The sequence below is a fragment of the Siniperca chuatsi genome, linkage group LG15 (genome assembly GCF_020085105.1).
Source record: "Siniperca chuatsi isolate FFG_IHB_CAS linkage group LG15, ASM2008510v1, whole genome shotgun sequence".
Taxonomy (NCBI): domain Eukaryota; kingdom Metazoa; phylum Chordata; class Actinopteri; order Centrarchiformes; family Sinipercidae; genus Siniperca; species Siniperca chuatsi.
The window spans coordinates 29,460,861-29,479,428 of NC_058056.1; the positions used below are offsets into that span (position 1 = coordinate 29,460,861).

General features: G+C 42.4%; 2 protein-coding genes and 1 non-coding gene across 5 annotated transcripts; 2 read left to right on the top strand and 1 right to left on the bottom strand.

Annotated features, from left to right (window-relative positions):
- Positions 1–81: 81 nt before the first annotated feature.
- LOC122861377 (cyclin-dependent kinase 2 interacting protein) lies at positions 82–4,738 on the bottom strand. Of its 2 annotated transcripts, none has more exons than XM_044165621.1 (5): positions 4,596–4,738; positions 3,716–3,893; positions 3,000–3,138; positions 792–921; positions 82–696 (listed from the first exon to the last, which is right to left on the bottom strand). In XM_044165621.1, the coding sequence occupies exons 1-5, from the start codon at positions 4,600–4,602 to the stop codon at positions 494–496; spliced, it is 657 nt and encodes a 218-aa protein (XP_044021556.1). In that variant the 5' UTR covers positions 4,603–4,738; the 3' UTR covers positions 82–493. The 2 variants fall into 2 exon arrangements, with proteins under 2 accessions (XP_044021556.1, XP_044021557.1); XM_044165622.1 differs by lacking the exon at positions 4,596–4,738 and adding an exon at positions 4,014–4,588.
- Positions 4,739–9,429: 4,691 nt separating this feature from the next.
- dkc1 (dyskeratosis congenita 1, dyskerin) lies at positions 9,430–17,530 on the top strand. Of its 2 annotated transcripts, none has more exons than XM_044166577.1 (15): positions 9,430–9,517; positions 10,631–10,689; positions 10,773–10,859; positions 11,786–11,877; positions 11,981–12,165; positions 12,339–12,403; positions 12,798–12,924; positions 13,229–13,359; positions 13,614–13,757; positions 13,880–14,000; positions 14,282–14,400; positions 14,533–14,636; positions 14,967–15,009; positions 16,510–16,677; positions 17,176–17,530. In XM_044166577.1, exons 1-15 carry the CDS (start codon positions 9,502–9,504, stop codon positions 17,236–17,238), a joined length of 1,524 nt encoding a protein of 507 aa, XP_044022512.1. In that variant the 5' UTR covers positions 9,430–9,501; the 3' UTR covers positions 17,239–17,530. The 2 variants fall into 2 exon arrangements, with proteins under 2 accessions (XP_044022512.1, XP_044022513.1); XM_044166578.1 differs by having other exon boundaries at positions 9,487–9,517; positions 10,634–10,689.
- Positions 14,043–14,119, top strand: LOC122862528. Its single transcript, XR_006374761.1, has one exon. It is a non-coding gene; the product is annotated as a small nucleolar RNA SNORD83 (small nucleolar RNA).
- Positions 17,531–18,568: the final 1,038 nt, after the last annotated feature.

Consider the following 18,568-nt stretch of genomic DNA (forward strand, 5'->3'; position numbering starts at 1 on the left):
TTTGTATTTCCTGAACACTGAATATTAGCAGAAGGAAAACGGCAGCATTTTTTCTGCTGCTTCAGAAACAAACAACAAAACTAGTTTTACTGTTACTGACAGTCAGCAACAAATGAAATACGTTATTTATTTTATGTCAGTTATTAAATATAGACATTTATAAAGATTCACGTTGAATTTCAGGCTTCAGAGACTCGAGCTGCTCTGACAGAAACAGACCTGGAGACTAAAGATAACAGAGAGAAAAGAGACATATTAGAGTTAAAGTCCATCAGCTGATTCCCTGAGTTCACCTGCAGCCTCAGGAAGTAGATCCACCTTCTGCTAAAAACACTACGTCTCCATTTTGCAGTTCTGTTTCTCCACCTGCTCAATAAACCAGCTAGGCTAACAGTTTCCCCCTGCCTCCAGTCTCTGAGCTAAGCTAGGCTAACTGCTGGGCTCTCAGAGATGACCCTGACATTGATCACATAACTCTGGAGGACAGGTGACATCAGAGTGCGCGGTGTCCGGTCTCCAGCAGCAGAGCCTCCAGGGTCAGTCTGGTCTGGGGGGGGATGAAGGGCTGGTTCAGCCAACAGGACAGGTAGACCATGCAGAGGTCAGAGGTAGCAGTGTGGGCGAGTTCCTGCAGGATCGACTGCTTCAACTTCAGCTCCTGACTGAAGGACTGCCACAGGACACCAGACGACTCCTCTGAAACAAGACGTCTGCTGACATCACTGTGTCACAGTGAACAGGTGAGTGTGCTGACATCACTCAGGTGTGTTGCAGTGAACAGGTAAACTCACCGAAGTGTTTGGTGTTCCAGCCGTGAAACAGAGGAAACTTTCTTCCTTCAGGTCCGAACTGAAACTCCTCCAGATCCCGGACGCCGTGCTGTGACATCATCAGGCGCTCCATCTTCGCCACCACGACGGCCTGACAGGAAGAAGACAAACGCTGGTCAACATCAGAAACAAACACGGGAAAAACTCACGTTAACGTTAGTTTAAAATCTTACTTTTTTACAATTGCTAACTCACGTTTCTTTATACCGAGTTCCCTTTTTCAAAACTCTTCACACAGTCCGCTCAACAGTTTCTCACATCCAAAACGACCTGATGCAACCGAAACACTTCTGACATCCCAGGATCAACTCTGGGACCAGAACACTGACAACATTTGTCTGCCAACACTTTCTCGCATTTTATAATGACCGTTAAAAACAGTCAACAACAGGCAGCATTGCAATTAGTGTCACTGTTGTCTTTGAAATATCTTTTATTCATTTATTTAGCATAAACTAAGATTCCATTACAACAAAAATAAGGTCACTTCTTTATCGCATGCTGCCTCAGTTTGTCACAGAGATGACTCAGAAATGCTGCGATATGCTTCACTGGACTTTACTATTTGCCATTTTGCAGGGAGCAATTCCAAGTGCACAAAATTAAACTAAAGTAACTCCAGTAATGCAACACAAACCGACACATATTCACTATACATACTTGTATGAGAGAGCTACAGATATAGAAATGCAACAGTGCTGATTAACCCTGTCTTCTGCATTTGGCCACAAGTTCTGATCCACATCACGCCGCCTTCTGCAGATATCAGAATACTTTATTGATCCCTGAGAGGAAACTCTTTCGTTACAGCTGCTCACTGTCACGTCAGCGCACACAGGAAGAGAAGCACTAATAGAACAGAAAGAGAAATAATAATGTAGACTTGAAAATGAAAATGTAATTCCACAATAGCACAATTTTCCACATATGTATGTGTTATTTGAGTAAAAATAAAAATGTAAAAATCCAATTTCATTCATCATTTTCATTTCCACATACTTATATGGACAACATTCAAATGCAATAAGCAAAACAGCGCCTCAGTCTTTGCATTTACGTGTCAACGTGAAAATGAAAATGTTATCTGTCAGTGCTCTCATCACGGCGGGTCTTCAGTCAGGACGCCACCTGCTTGAACACCTGCTGCTTTGCTCGTGTGCGTCGTCCGCCGGCGGCAGAAAGGCGAGAAGGCGGCCAGGCCTCCCTGACTGCTGGATTACTGCACAGACAACTTTCTGACTGTGTTCACTGATTTTGGTGAAACTATGATCAGGCACCATCATATCTTACAGAGCTCATAATACCTTATTACCCGACTATAACACTGCACTCCCAGGATGCAGGGTTCCTGGTGGTTCCTAGAGTCTCCAAAAGTAGACCGGGAGCCAGAACCTTCAGGTATCAAGCTCCTCTCTGTGGAACCAGGTCCCAGTTTGGGTTCGGGAGGCAGACACCATCTCCACATTTAAGAGTAGGCTTAAGACTTAACTCTGTGATAAAGCTTATAGTTAGGGCTGGCTCAGGTGAGTCCTGAACCATCCCTTAGTTATGCTGCTATAGGCCTAGACTGCTGGGAGACTTCCCATGATGCACCTCTCTCCTCCTCTCCCTCTCCATCTGTATGCATGTTTATCCCATTACTGCATGTTACTAACTCGACATCTTCTCTCTCCCGTAGTTCTGTGCTTTCTCGTCTCTCTCCTCTCTCCTTCTGTTGCTTTCAGCAGGTATTTCTGCCTCCGGAGCTGCAGAGTCTGGATCTGTGGTTGTGGGCCACCTGCTGCCCCCGTGTTCCTGCTCAATAACCACACTATTATTATTATTATTATTTTATTATTATTATTATTATTATTAACATCATTGGTATTACTATTATCAATTTATTAATATTAATATTATTACCACTACATTATTGTTATTTTAAATTCTTATAGGTTCTGTTCAAGTTTTCTGCCTCCTAAAGGAAGTTTTTCCTTGCCACTGTGGCCAAGTGCTTGCTCATGGTGGGATTTGTTGGGTCTCTGTACATAATATAAAGAGTTCGGTCTGGACCTGCTCTGTAGGAAAAGTGCAATGAGATAACTTCTGCTATGAATATATAAATAAAATTAAACTGAATGTGACTCAGTTAAATGAAGTTCAATGAAGTTACAGTAAATGAAGCATCACCATTTTGTCAATGATGTACTGCAGTTTGCAGCATTCATCCTGCAGCTCCGCAGCTCCACCTGTCTGCTGCGACGGAGCTGATGAAGACGATGAAGGTGATGAAGATTCGCCCACCAGCAGCAGCTGATCGCTCTGAGAACTGAAGGAGAGAAAAGTAATAAAAACTGTTAAAAATTCAATTGTTAAATCCACATCCTCCAACAGGTCAGAGTGAACAGAAAGTCAGGTCACACACACTGATGCTAATCATTAAAAAACGCATTATAATGAGGATTTCCAGACGTTATATGTCAGTAATCCACTGACAGGAAGTCCCGCAGGCGAAGCTTCTGACCAGGTAAATGTCACACAGGAAGTCAGACAGTGGGTTAGCAGTTTGACTAAAATCATTTCTTCTGATTAAAGTCTGAAGAATCACACTCCGTGTTCAGATTCAAACTATATTAAAACTGCTCTCCCTGAAGTAAACATGTCCGCATGCTGTTTAAAACTGTCTATATGTGACAGATGCAACGTGTCTGCAGCTGCTCATCAATCTGCATCACTTCCAGGGTTCAATCTCTAAATCTCTGACGACAAACAGATTGAAGAGAAAGCTCTGTGAATATTTACACTGCTGTTGAATTTACCTGCCTGTTAGTCCGTCGTGTTTCATTTAAAGCTAGAGAAAATCAAATGTAGTATCATAAAGAATCGAGCTAAACTAATAAACTGACCGAGTAAGTCTGATGTTGACGATGTTTCCTGCCACGTCGAATCCATCCTCGTTGAGTTTTTCCCACCTCATCATCAGGTTGTGCCAGTCGGCTGCATTGTCTTTGATCTTTCGGGCACTTCCTGTGACAGCAGAGCACTTCCTGTTTGCTGAGGTCACTGTGATGTCACCTGACTGACCTGAGAGGCAGGAAGGGAGAATAATAGAAATAAAAAGTAAACAATAAATCTGATGCAGGTTCAGAGATAAATGAACACGTGACAGTGTCTCCCCTCAGCCCTGAAGTTAAACAACCTCACCTGAGTGACGTCACATGTTCCCAGCACAGAGACATTTGTCTTCACAGTAAAAATGAACACGTCACGTCACGTCACGTCAGTAGTTTAATGAAGAGAAGTGTTTGTTGTTGAAAACGGTTCTGTCATCAGACGCACGCGCAGTGCTGATAAACAACAGGTGTAATTTTAATATAATTTTAAAAAATAATCTTTTCACACTTCAGAACTACACAGTCAACAGGCTTTGTAACTTGTTTTAAGCAACACATCTCTAACATTCAGAATGTGTTTAGAAACAAATGTTTCCTTTGCGTGTTTCTCTTTATGATCTCATCCGCGGTGTGTTGCGGACTGACCGGAAGTCTTCGTAAAGAACTGAGACCCAACCGGAACCGGTTCCGTTCTGTTGTAACAGTTTAAACAGTCGGATCGATAGTCTACATCGACTGATCAGCTGATTGACGTTGTTTAACAAGCGGAGACTCGCGCGGGTTTCATCTTCAGGTTAAAACAGCTATTGATCAATGAATCCGTTACAGTAACATCCGACAGAGCTGTAGATCGATTATAGAGCGCGTGATCAGTCTGCAGATCTTCACTCACCATCCATCCGATCGATAAATCCTCACAGCTCACGTTGACGATCAACTTTACACTTCCTGCTCCTCTTCTTCTTCTGCGGTGAAGCTCCTCCTCCTCAGCAGCGAGTTAGCGCCTCCTGCTGATCGATCTGTTCCGCTGATCGATCTGTTCTCTTTCTCCTCTTCCTCCTCCTTCTTCTTCTTCTCCTTCTCCTCCTCCTCCTCCTACTTCTTCTTCTTCTTCTTCTTCTTCTTCTTCTTCTCCTCCTCCTCCTCCTTCTTCTTCTTCTTCTTCTCCTCCTCCTCCTTCTTCTTCTTCTTCTTCTTCTTCTTCTTCTTCTTCTTCTTCTTCTTCTTCTTCTCCTCCTCCTCCTCCTTCTTCTTCTCCTCCTCCTCCTCCTCCTTCTTCTTCTTCTTCTTCTTCTTCTTCTCCTCCTCCTCCTCCTTCTTCTCCTTCTCCTCCTCCTCCTTCTTCTTCTTCTTCTTCTTCTTCTTCTCCTCCTCCTCCTCCTCCTCTTCTCTTCTCCTCCTCCTCCTCCTTCTTCTTCTTCTTCTTCTTCTTCTTCTCCTCCTCCTCCTCCTCCTCCTTCTTCTTCTTCTTCTTCTCCTCCTCCTCCTTCTTCTTCTTCTTCTTCTTCTTCTTCTTCTTCTTCTTCTTCTTCTTCTCTTCTCTTCTCTGCTACTCCTCCTCCTCCTTCTTCTCCTTCTCCTCCTCCTCCTTCTTCTTCTTCTTCTTCTTCTTCTTCTCCTCCTCCTCCTCCTCCTTCTTCTCCTTCTCCTCCTCCTCCTTCTTCTTCTTCTTCTTCTTCTTCTTCTCCTCCTCCTCCTCCTTCTTCTCCTTCTCCTCCTCCTCCTTCTTCTTCTTCTTCTTCTTCTTCTTCTTCTTCTCCTCCTCCTCCTCCTCCTCCTCTTCTTCTTCTTCTTCTTCTTCTTCTTCTTCTTCTTCTTCTCCTCCTCCTCCTCCTCCTCCTCCTCCTCCTCCTCCTTCTTCTTCTTCGATACTTGACAGAAACTTTTCTGGCGGGCTACAGACCAACGTTAAAGGTGCCGCCACCTCCTGTATCGGAGTGTGTAACATCTTGACTTTAACCGAAACTAACAAACGGGGGAAACGTTGTAAAGGATTTACGTTGTAGATATGAACGCTGCTTCTTTTAAAACTTTGAATAAAGGCCTTTGGGGATGTAAGAGTTCCTCCCGGTCCCTAACAGACCTGTGGGGCTCCCTGCCTCTGTACCCCTAACCCCCTCCAGTCTCTCTCTTTCTACACTGAACCTCCTCATCCCATCAGCACGTCCCGCAGATTCCTTCCAGCTACGAGTCTCCCATTTATCTGACTGACTGTTTCATGGTATACAAGCTAGCACTGAGTCCTGTGCGTCCTGGTCTGAGTCTAGCACAGGTAACATCTTCTTTCCTGCATTTACCTGATTATTTCTGACTGACAGATTTTTGGATTTTATAGTATTCTGTACCCTTACTGCCGTTATTCCTTGTTTCCTGCCATGATGTCATTATTCCCTGATGAGTTAGTGACTTTGCTTCTGATCTCCCAAAACAAATTTCTAAAATGTCGTTATCATTTTTGTTTAGTGCATTTTTAGTAAGTTTATCAGCAGTCTCATTTCCCTCTGAGATCCTCCCGGACCGATTCTCCCGACTGTATACTTTGTACTGCAGCGGCACTTTAACCGGTTTAACCTCCTCTGCTGTGTGTCCTGAGAGCCTGTTTGAGATCCTCCAACACTTCCTCGGTCAGATCCTGGGGGGTATGTACCAGCCCTACAGGTTCCTTATCTGAGTGTTTTGATCCATCTGTAAAATATTACGATAATTCTAGTAACTTTTCTTCACATACTCTTGAACCATGCACCCAGTGTTATCCTTCCTCTCTGCCCACTCTCTCCTCTTTTCTAGTGTTTGCAGATTTCCTTTGGGTTGTGGAAATATCCATGGGGCAGTGCTGCTATGGATCACTGCTGGACTGTTGTTCTTGTTAATGTCCCAGCCAAAACCTTCACCAGGAAATGTTGTGTATTCCCAACAGTTCTGCAGAACGGTTGATGCTAAGCTTCCTCCTCCTCCTCCCTGGATTCTCACCCAGCATGTTAGAGATAGCTTGGTTCTCCTCAGATGCAGAGGCAGTCCACTGGATTCAACCAGCGCTGCATTAATGCTCCTAAACGAAGTCTTCGTGCTCTGTGTTGTGTCCTGTCCGGCGTTTCTAGGTGAGGTTTTGCTGCTGCTTCATTCACCATGCAGCCAGCTCTCATCGGAGCATCATTACATCTAACAGCTTTTTACATTTGGCCTCGATATCTTCAGTATGCTTCTTCCATGTGTGTTCTTCATCAGTCCATAGATATTTAAAGGCTTGCTGTAGTGTGAACCCCTGCTCGTCAGCTGTTCTCTCTTCACTGAGCAGCGTAAAGCCTGATGGTTCTGCTCCTGAAGGTTCGAGTCTCCAGCCATACGACCGTCTCTCTACACTGACTGTTGCTTTCTGTAAACGTTTCAACACGGGAGCGATGTGTTCCAGCGTGTACACTGCTGACTGCACACCTGTCCCTGTATTTCCAGAGATATCATTAATCATGATCTTAATAGAAGTGGACTGATTCTGATCCTACTTTAGCTTGCCATGTTGTGTCTGACAGAAAACCCCTGATCCTTAACCTTCCACCTGTTGACCTTCTCTCCACATCATCAGAAGCTTCTCAGTGCCAAAGAAAACTACAGCCATCATTTCCTTCATATCAAGGGTCTTTGCAATTTCATGACTTACTTTAATTAGAACGTCTGCTGTGGTTCTTCCTTTTTCTAAAAAGTATGATCACCTGTAGACACTCATTTTTTCCATCCATTGACAGTGTGTGAGGCTGGTGCTGTAGGTCTTTCCTGGGTTAGCGAATGGTCAGATTCACGCCATCCTCCACTTCACAGGTAGTCTTCCCTCTGTCCGTAACGCTCCCTCTGGTAACTGACCGAACACAGCATAACTCAGCTGATCTCGTCCCGGAGCAGAACATCTGCCGCCCTTCTCGTTTCCCTCAAGGTGAAGTCCACATCCAGAGCGGAGCTGGTTTCTGCCTCTTTACCAGCACCTTCTCATGATCTTTCAGGACTTCTTCTTTCCTTTCTGTCTCTCAGTGAGGTGATTTCCACTGTGAACGCTGGCAAAGACTCTTCCTAGGAGCTTGGCTTTTTCCATATCTATTATTTAACTGGCACATCTTTCCCACACTTTCCAAATGCATGATTCCCTCCACGTCTCGCACATCTTTCTTTGACAGTATGCCTCGTTCTTTGACATGTAAAGCATCTTCATGCCGGAGGAATGAAGCTGAAGAAGCCCAGCATAACTTTTCTTGGGAGGTTGTTTTCAAAGTCGATGGTTACTGGCAGCGTTTCTGCTCTTTCTCTATCTCTTTTAGTATTAATACGTTTAGCATCAAGCACTTTCCCTCCTTTCAGTTTGGTATCCTCCACTGAGACAGACAGTGGTATCCCAGATGTGACTCCCCTGTATCTAGCAGCTGAGCCCGGTTCGTGGGTTTTTACTTTTTTACCATCCAGTGTAGTCATTTTCAGCAGAGCGTTTTGTTGTTCTTGACTCGCTGCATGTACAAGTATACGCTTGTTATTCAAGTGCTTTACAAACTTCACTTCACTACATCCTTTTCCAGAGCTTTAGCCACCGATAATAATAATAATAATGAAACTTTATTTATAGAGCACTTATCAAAACAAAGTACAAAGTTCTTCACAACAAGAGAAATAAAATACCACAGTGAATGATGAAATATTAAGAAATAAAACACATAAAATACACAAAAGCAATAAAATAAACAGTAAAATAAACAGTTCAGGTGACTGCTCGGCTGACTCAGACGGCCTGATGTCTTCGGGCAGGTTGTTCCAGATCCTCGGGGCCCTGATGGCCAAAGCTCTGTCCCCCTTAGTTTCCATCCTGGACTCAGGAACAGACAGGAGACCTCTGCCCGAAGATCTCAGACTACGTGAAGGTTCATAAGGGATTACAAGTGTAAGCTATAGTCTGGAGCCATATTTTAGATAAGAGATGGAAATGCTCAACAAACTCGGTCGTGACGTTCCAGTCCTTGTTTTGGGCTTAGATAGGCCCTAGCTCTCTTTGCCTTTTCATCAGACTCTGCCCCTGAACTGCTTAAATTACCACTATTTCCATTTCCAGCAGCATGACTAAGGGATGGTTCAGGACTCACCTGAGCCAGCCCCTACTACAAGCTTTATCAAAGAGGAAATTATAGAATTGTATTGAATAGTTTGAGTACAGCCAATTAGATTTTATGGTCTGAGTATTTGATGATTTCGTTGAGGATCAGATCCACAAGCCTTTTTGTTTTCAGGGATTGGATGATTTCTATTAGTTTGTTGTCTGTTATTGGGTAATCCACAGGGTTCTGGCTTTTTTATCACCGCCTCCAGAGTTTTCCATTTAGTGTATATATTGTATTGATCATTGTTTCTTGTAATATTACTATACAATTCACTAAAGTGATTAATCCAAGTATTGCCATCTTGAATTGCCAATTTATCTTGCTGGTTTTTGTTCAGGGTGTTTCTCCCAGAGCCGGCTGGAGCTTCTTCCTGGTGTGTTGTTCTTTCTTTGTTTTTAGGGTGTATTTGTATTGTTTCTGGGACACAGACATGATACTGATTTATTCATACTACTTTATTAAAAAAACAAAGATAGCCTAATGTTTATGTTAATCAACTCAGAGTTAACTTGACTGACGTTAGAGTGAGTCTGACAGTGGGTGTTGCCACCTGTGGGGGGCAGCACTGCACCTGTCGGAGTACATCCTGCCGGATAGTAGTAGAAGAAGAAGGAGCAGGAGCCGGAAGAAGAAAGTGGACGCTCTGTGCGCTCAGTCTTTCATTTCAAGATGGCGGACACAGAAGGTGGGTGTGCTGCACGTTACGTTTTACTGAAAATATCGCAACTTTTACTAACCTGACAATTTAAACTTATAACATAATGTGTAACTGAACCTGATTAAAGTACAAAAACCGGATATGTTGCTGTTGATTTTTTTAATTTCTCATCACGGAAAGTTTGTCTGCGTTTGACGCCGAACTGCATTGAGAAAAGGGGAATAAATATATTTTTTTTTATAGTAAAGTTATTCAGCCTTTGGGTTTGTGTGTTGCTCTTGTTTTTAGTTCTCACTCTGCTTGTTAGTTCGGCATGTGTTTCTCCGGCCGACCGGCAGTAATGTGCTGAACGCTGGAGCTTTTACAGCCGGAGGGCCTGCACGCGGCTCCCGGCTCGCGGCTCCCTGCACGCGGCTGCCTGCACGCGGCTCGCGGCTCTCTGCTCACCGGTTATGAACCTGTAATAATAAAATACAAGTATGAGACACAGTTAGGAGGTTTAACTGTAAAGTGTCAGTGAATGTTGAACCGCGTGTTTTCATCCAGGCTGAATCTGAGGGTCTCTGCTAACCGTTTAACGTCACAGGAAAGTCCAAATCCAGTTATTGATTTAAAATCTGATCACTTGTTTGTGTCGATCTTAGCTTCCATACATGTAGATTAATTATCGGTTTTTGTTTTATCAAGTCAGACTGGCCTGCTAGCACTGTATGTTAGCCTGATGCTAACAGCCACATGTGGGAGAGGCCACGTGGGCTGCTTCTCACTAATAATCTGACTAACAGACTTTAAAGAAACGGAGATAAAACACAAGAGACAGAAAAGAAAACAGCAAACTTTATTTTTCAGTTTCTGGTGGAAATTCTGAAACACCTATTATAAATGTTTTGAGATAATTTTCATAACATTTATCTTTAATTCAAATTAATTCAGCCTCATAAAATAATTACAGCAGGATAATACACAGTAAGGCAGTAAAATGTATTTTTCTCTTTAAATGAAACTATTAGAACTTCTTGATATTATTTCAGCACCACATTTTAGGGATTTTAACTCGCTGACTCCAGGTTTTGAGTTCAGGAGTGCCGTCATGGTTTTTCCTGGTTAAAGAATCAGTTTGGCCGTTTGATTGTGTTTCAGCAGCGTCGGTGAAGAAGAAAAAGAAGAAGGCGAAGACAGTCAGTGAAGACGAAGTCGGGGTGAGTGTGAAGTTTAACCAGCTGGGGTTCACTTTATTTTCTTCTGCATGAAGATAAACGTGTTATTCATTTTTGTTTAACAGGAGATCCAAGAGAGCGGAGACTTCTTCATCAAACCAGAGTCTAAAGTCGCGTCTCTGGACACGTCCCAGTGGCCTCTGTTACTGAAGGTAAAGCACATAGAAATCAATCACGTGGTGTCATTTTCTTTGTCTTGATTAGTTTTAACTTTTGCTTAAAATGCTGCTGCATGACTGGCGTCTATATTTGGAGTTAATTTTCAGGTGGAAATGAGTCACCGTGGGATGTTAGTGTTGATATATACTGAAACACTTTGCTGCATTCAGGATTTCATACGTAGTGTTCAGTCATATAATGTAATATGTATAATATAAATATGTATGCAGAGAACAAACATGCAGTTTATTACCAGCAGATCTGAGCTGCTTCTGGTTTGATTACAAAGACTTTTACGAAGATTACGAAGACCAGAATCATCAGTTTTTACTCATTTGTTGTTGATCTAAAAAAAAAAAAGATGTTTCACTGATAAAACTGAAGATGTGTCTACGCCTGTGATCAGTGGTGTCGTGTTGCAGATAATAGTAAAATATAAATATTAGCTCTTTAGCTGCTGGCTGTATATATATATTTTCTGGAGTCTAAAGCGTGTGAAGTGATGAATCAGTTTATCCATTCTCTGAGTGGCCCTCTTGTCGTAGTCTCTGCCTCCGCCCCTGTTCTGGGGGCCGGGCCTCTCCACCACGGTGCCGGCGTTGTCCCGGCGTTCTGCCGGACGATGACCCGAAACTGCACGGAGAGAACGACTCGACTTGACCGCCGCCAAGACGATGTACTGTTCTGATCACACGATGCAGAGACTTAAGGAAGACAGGACAGATTGTTTGTTTATAAAGGTGTTAAAAATAAAATATAAAACAGCAGTTACTTTTATCTGTTCATAAAGTTAATAATGCACATTAACATTAAAATATTAAACGACTTCCTGTTAATCCTCTTCATACAGGAAGTGAAAAAAACTAGTCAGACCCACGAAGTAGTAGTTTGATGATAAATTGACTTTTGTCTCCTGCAGAATTTTGATAAATTGAACATCCGGACGGCTCATTACACTCCTCTACCAAACGGCAGCAACCCTCTGAAGAGAAACATCCAGGATTATGTCAGGTAACCTTCAGATAAATGCTACGCTAACGTGCTGTCAACGCTCTGAGCTCTCGGCACAGAAACATCCAAACACGTGTTGATTCTACTTCCTGCTTCCTGTCAGGTCGGGCTTCATCAACCTGGACAAACCGGCGAACCCGTCGTCTCACGAGGTTGTGGCGTGGATCAGGAGGATCCTGCGCGTGGAGAAGACGGGTCACAGCGGGACGCTTGACCCGAAGGTCACCGGCTGTCTGATCGTCTGTGTGGATCGAGCCACGCGATTGGTCAAGTCCCAGCAGAGTGCCGGTACAGAGTTGACAACTTCCTTCTTGTTACAGAAGAAAGCTTCTATAACTTTGTCCTGTGACTGATACGTTTTACAATGAATCTGTAATACTGAATGTCTCCACCCGGCTGGCAGGCGTGTGAGCACAGTAAAACCCAGCGGCCCTCCTCACTACTCTCTGTGTGTGTTGCAGGTAAAGAGTATGTGGGTATCGTTCGGCTGCACAATGCGATAGAGAGCGAACACACTCTGGCTCGGGTAAGTCTGAAAACTTCCTGCTGCTAGGTGCTCGCTGTCACGGCTGATCGATTATTTTAAAAAAAATTATATTGATTAGAGATTTTTAAAAAACAAGTTCAGAGTTTGATTCTAATTTTAATAAAAAATTGAATCATGGGCTCCAGTTTGTCTGAACTCTGGAGGACTGACACAAGAAGCGGCTGCACTACTTTGATTCTCTCGATGCAGAAACAAGATAAATTAGACTGTTAAGTATAATCATGAACAGACCTGCAGTTCAATTTCTAGAAAACAATCACAATACTGGTCAGAAAAATATTGATTAGCTATTTTCCTGAGATTGTTCTGGTTCTTGCTCTGATTGGCCGGCTGCGGCAGTCATGACCGTCGCTGACTCATCGTATGTCTGCAGGCGTTGGAGACGCTGACCGGTGCTCTGTTCCAGCGACCGCCACTGATCGCTGCGGTCAAACGTCAGCTGAGAGTCCGCACGATTTACGAGAGCAAACTGATCGAATACGACCCTGAGAGGAGACTGGGTAAGATCAATAATCAATACACGCCTGTCGATGATGAAAGCATAAATGAGGCGTTTTGTTGAACCTGAGCGTTCAGATGTTAATTTTGGTTTAAATCTGTTAACAGCTTTTTAAAATGTTTCATTCTGTCGATTTTGATAAATCAATTTTAAATTTTAACTTGAATGAATCAATGGAAAGTCTGTTCAGACTGACTTTTTTTTTCATTTTTTGCTTATTTTTAATGTTTTGGGTTGTTTCTACAGCGGGGTCGTGGTTTAATCACTCAGATCAGTTTGTCAGAGGTCACGTGATTCTGTTCCAGGTATCTTCTGGGTGAGCTGTGAGGCAGGAACTTACATCCGGACTCTGTGTGTCCACTTGGGTCTGATGCTCGGGGTTGGAGGTCAGATGCAGGAACTGAGGAGAGTCCGATCTGGAGTCATGGGAGAGAAGGTCAGCATCACTTCCTATTCACCTCAGAGCTCTGATGTCACTCTCTGGGGTCAGATTCAAAGTGTTGAGTTCAGTCCTGCTGGTCTGTGCAGGTCTGGTAATTAAACTTTGGAACAGAAACCGGCAGCAGAGACACAGATTGCATCATTTGTAGAGACTGTGGAGCCTCAACGCTGCTGACATCACACCCACTGCTGCTGACGTCATTATATCATCACATGTACAACCTTTTTTAGTCTGACTTTACGTTTTAGGACCACATGGTGACGATGCACGACGTTCTGGACGCTCAGTGGCAGTTTGATCACAACAAAGACGAGTCGTATCTGAGGAGAGTCGTCTTCCCTCTGGAGAAACTGCTGGTGTCTTACAAACGTCTGGTGATGAAGGACAGCGCTGTGAGTCTTCCTCTTCTGAAACTGTTTCCCTACAGACATCTGTGAAACGCTCGGCGTTCCTAATAAACTGGACACTGAGTTTATTTTATTAATGAAATAAACCCGAGTGACTGTCTCTCCAGGTGAACGCCATCTGTTACGGGGCCAAGATCATGCTGCCAGGTGTCCTCAGGTACGAAGACGGCATCGAGCTGAACCAGGACATCGTTGTCATAACAACCAAGGGCGAGGCCATCTGCACAGGTGAGACGGGATGTGCGTATGTACAGGTGTGTTGCAGGTGAAGCCACATGATGAGTTGAGTAGCGTCAGTAGCTCTCGGGCCGTGATGACTTTCTATCTATCACCCTTTTCTGATGGCTTCCCTGGATGTTAGAACACATTTAGGTCATTGAGATTAATAAACTAGTCAGATTAAATAATAATAATTATTATTATTACTATTATTATTATTATTATTATTATTATTACTACTATTATTATTACATGTGGTGTGAATTATTAATGAGGGTTTTCTCCTCCAGCTGTTGCTCTGATGACGACAGCTGTGATCTCCACATGTGATCACGGTGTTGTGGCGAAGATAAAGAGGGTGATCATGGAGAGAGACACGTATCCTCGGAAGTGGGGTCTGGGTCCAAAGGTACGCCTGAGGTTATTGATCCCCTCTGATCAAAGTGATTAAAACCTCTGCCTGTAGTCTCAGAATGTTTTAATAATAAAGTTTCTTAAAGTATTTTAGTATCTGTAATAACAAGTTTGTTTGGTAAATCAGGCGAGTCAGAAGAAGATGATGATTCAGAAAGGACTCCTTGATAAACACGGGAAACCCAACGGCAGCACGCCGAACGACTGGAGGAACCAGTACGTCGATTACAGGTAAGGGGGTGGGGGCAGATAAACAGGTGTGTTAGTAGTACAGACGGGTGGTGTGATGGGCAGGTGTATCTTAGGTCAAGTGCAGACAGTTATCCCTCACCGAGCTGACGTGCTCTCTGAGGGAGTCAGTCTGCTACAGGAACTTTCAGGTTTGAGCTTCTTCATTCTGCTGTTTGCTGAGATGCAGCTCACCTGAGAACAATGTCACCTGACTGATGTCACAGCAGTGCTGTCACACTGACTGGTGACATCACACTGCTGTGCAGTTTAAATGTTGAGATAAAACATCTTTAAAACCTTGTTCACTAACAACTTTCTTTTGATTGGCAGCGTCTCCAAGGTGCCTGAGGAGTCATGTGATGCTTCAGCAAAGGTAAACTCACCTTATCAGACGACCAATCACTTCATCAGAATAATTTATTCAAGTCCTTCAGACCAGTGACTTGCAGAAACCAGTTCTGGTGTTTCACTAAAAGAAATTTATGAAAATAAATAGAGCCCAACGATTTATCGGCGTATGTTAACTGATGAGCCGATTTTTAAAAAACAAAGCACAGCCACATCACTGACAAACTATAAACAGCACAAAAATGACAACTAGCAACACAAACCACCGTGTTCTGAACAGACGCATTAAAAAGTGGTCGGCTGTGGCTACAATCCTCAGCACTGCGCCGCACAGGTAGAAAAGTGTCGTGTGCACAGCTGAGCAGATGTAACGGAGGCAAAACGGTGTATTCAGTCAGTTGCTGGGAAATTAATAAACAATGAACCCAATTTCCCCCTTTCAATATAACTAATATATAACCCTGACTATGACAACCGTCCCATCACTCATGGTTTGAGTCTGAGTGTAAACGCTACATTGTTACCTAGCTGGTGAGATGCAATGCTGGAAAGTAAATAACGTTCTCGTATTGAAGTCAGTGTGTGTTTTGTTTGTTTTCCCGCTAACATTTATAGCAGTCGCTGTTCATCGCTAGACTCGGCAGCAGCTGAAAGTGTTTAATTGGAGTTAAATCCATTGAAATGATGGTTCAGAACTGGAACAAAGCTGCAGCATGAATCTTGATAGAGCAGAGAATATGTGGTTTAGTAGAGAGCAGTGGTGGAGTGTAACGAAGTACATTTAGTACAATTTAGAGGTACTTGAGTATTTTCATGGCATTTTCTGCTACTTAAGCAATTGACTGTTACTGAACAGTACTGATGTTTATTCAGCTATTTTTATTCTCTTTTTCAGTGTTTATTCCTAGAATTGGCTGACAATGTACATGTTAAATTTAACATGTTAAACAAAGAATAGATAAGTTAAATATTCTGTAAGTTGTTTAAGAGAGCAGCCATCAGAGTACCTTTTTTGCAAAGGCATGTCGGTGCACGATCCACATAGAAAGTCTATTTTTATTCCAGCTCAAAAATTCGCCATCGGCTGCCACATCTGAGTGTTTCCCCTCTAAAGTCGGTATCGGAATCCCATGTCGGTCAGGCTCTGAAAAGAAATAAGAAATTTTCTAATTTGCTTAAACTGTAAATTGATCCGAGGTATCAATCAATATTTAATCAGTATCATTTGGTCATATTTACACCAACAGTTCAAACACTTGCCTTTAGGCGGTGTCACAGGCCATCAGTCTCTTTTGATTGGTTGAATCAGACGTGGTGTTTGTATTGAACCTGCTGACATCATCAAACATGTAAGAACATTTAAAAAGGTGTTTTACCTGTCGGTGTCAGTCCGTGCCCGTGGCCACCTGTTGTCCAGAGTGGAACTACCTGATTTCAGTAACAATTTCAGTTTGTTTCTGATCAGAATTCGTGTTCACCGATCAGTGAGGCGATGAGTTTGACGGTTGACCTTTGTGCCTTGCAGAGGAAGAGGGAAGCGACGGACAGCGACAGTGAAGCGACGATGCCTAGCACGCCGTCTGCACAGGACGTGAAGAAAGAGAAGAAGAAAAAGAAAGAGAAGAGGGTGAAACTGGAGGAGGCGGGGCCTGATGGTGTGGAGCCTGAGGAGGGGGCGGAGCCTGAGACAGAGGTGAGTTGTTTTTTGTTTAAGTGAAGATAAAGAGGCAGTTCCCAAACTTGAGTGATGCAACATTTGGACCTACAAGGTTTTCAATAGCGAAACATCCATGTGACTTTAAAAAACAGACAACTAATATCTCCACCTGCAGTCAGGAGGGTCACATGACACAAAACTGCCAATATCCCATAATGATTCACTGTACAGAAACATCACATGATGCCCTAAAGACTGCAGCTCATGCAGTAAATGTATTAAAACATTTACATACATTAAAACTTCAACAGCATCACTTCTGTGGTTTACATGAAAAGAAACAGAACCTTTTTTTTAAACTGAATCTGTTGATCAAACTGAAGAAACATTTTCAATACATGTTTTGTTTTTGATTGAACAGCTGATTAATATGAAACTTCAATTAGTAAACCATAATAATCAGTCTGAAAATAAACCAAACATACATGTTCAGATGTGTTACATATTAAATTATTAATTTACCTGTTTGTGCAGGTTGAAAGTGCCAAAAAGAAGAAAAAGAAGAAGAAACAGAAAGACGCGGACATGTCAGAGTGAGGACGGCAGATCAACAGGTGAACAGGAAACTGTCAGACTCCGCCTACTGTCACCTGTCTGAACACAAAGCATTCTGGGAGTCTAATAATGGACTGCATAAATGCAGAAAGAAGAGGATGGTTTTTGTTTTTTTATAGAGATCTTTGATGTTTTTTCAGCTGTAAATACCTGAACAGGAAGCCGGTTTGTAATTTCAAATTAAAGTCTTTGTTTTCTGTATTTGTCGTCTTCAGTCATGTTCATAAAGAGATGGATACAGATGAGTCAGGATCAATAAAAAAGGGAAAAGACATCAGTTAGCAGTTTGACTCATCACTTCAGACTGATCAACTAAAATGAAGGAAATGTTTTATTTTAATAAATCTACCACAGCATGAAAACAAATTTAAATAAAACTGACATACATGCTGCTACGCTTTGGAATTATGGGGTGTAAGTTTCATTGACTGTTTTTTTTTTTTTTTTTTTTAAATTTTAAGGATGTTATGTGGAAATCAACTGCTGATAGTCACTAACTCAATTCTCTATTTTCAGCATAATTACAATCAGATAAGAGTTCTGAACAGATCAGATAGGACTTAATTAATTCCGGGGGAAACTTTATTATAAATTAATATAAAAGAGTACGGTCTAGACCTGCTCTATAGGGAAAGTGCAATGAGAACCTCTGTTATGGCTTGGTGCTATATAAATTGCATTTATTTTCACAACGAAGCTCTAAATGTTTCAAAGCTGACAGTTGAGTCAAATGTTGAAATCATTCTGACCTGTTTATTTATAGATCTATCTAGAGATAAGGATAGATATATAGATATAGATAGATATAGATATATATATCTAGATGTATATAGATATATAGATATATATATATAGATATATATATGAGAGATAGATATAGATAGATATAGATATATATATCTAGATGTATATAGATATATAGATATATATATATAGATATATATATGAGAGATAGATATAGATAGATATAGCAATAACTTGCAGTGAGTCTTTTACAGCGCTGTGGAGGAGTTTTGGCCCACTCATCTTTGCAGAATTGTTGTAATTCAGCCACATTGGAGGTTTTCGAGCATGAAGGGGATTCAGGTCAGGACTTTGACTAGGCAACTCCAAAGTCTTCATCAGTCTTCTTCTTCATCTGTCAGCCTCACTAGAATGCTGTGGTGGTCTGGGGCTGTTTTGCTGCTTCAGGACCTGGAAGACTTGTTGTGATAAATGGAACCATGAAATCTACTGTCTACCAAAAACTCCTGAAGGAGAACGTCCGGCCATCTGTTCGTGACCTCGAGCTGAAGCGAACTTGGGTTCTGCA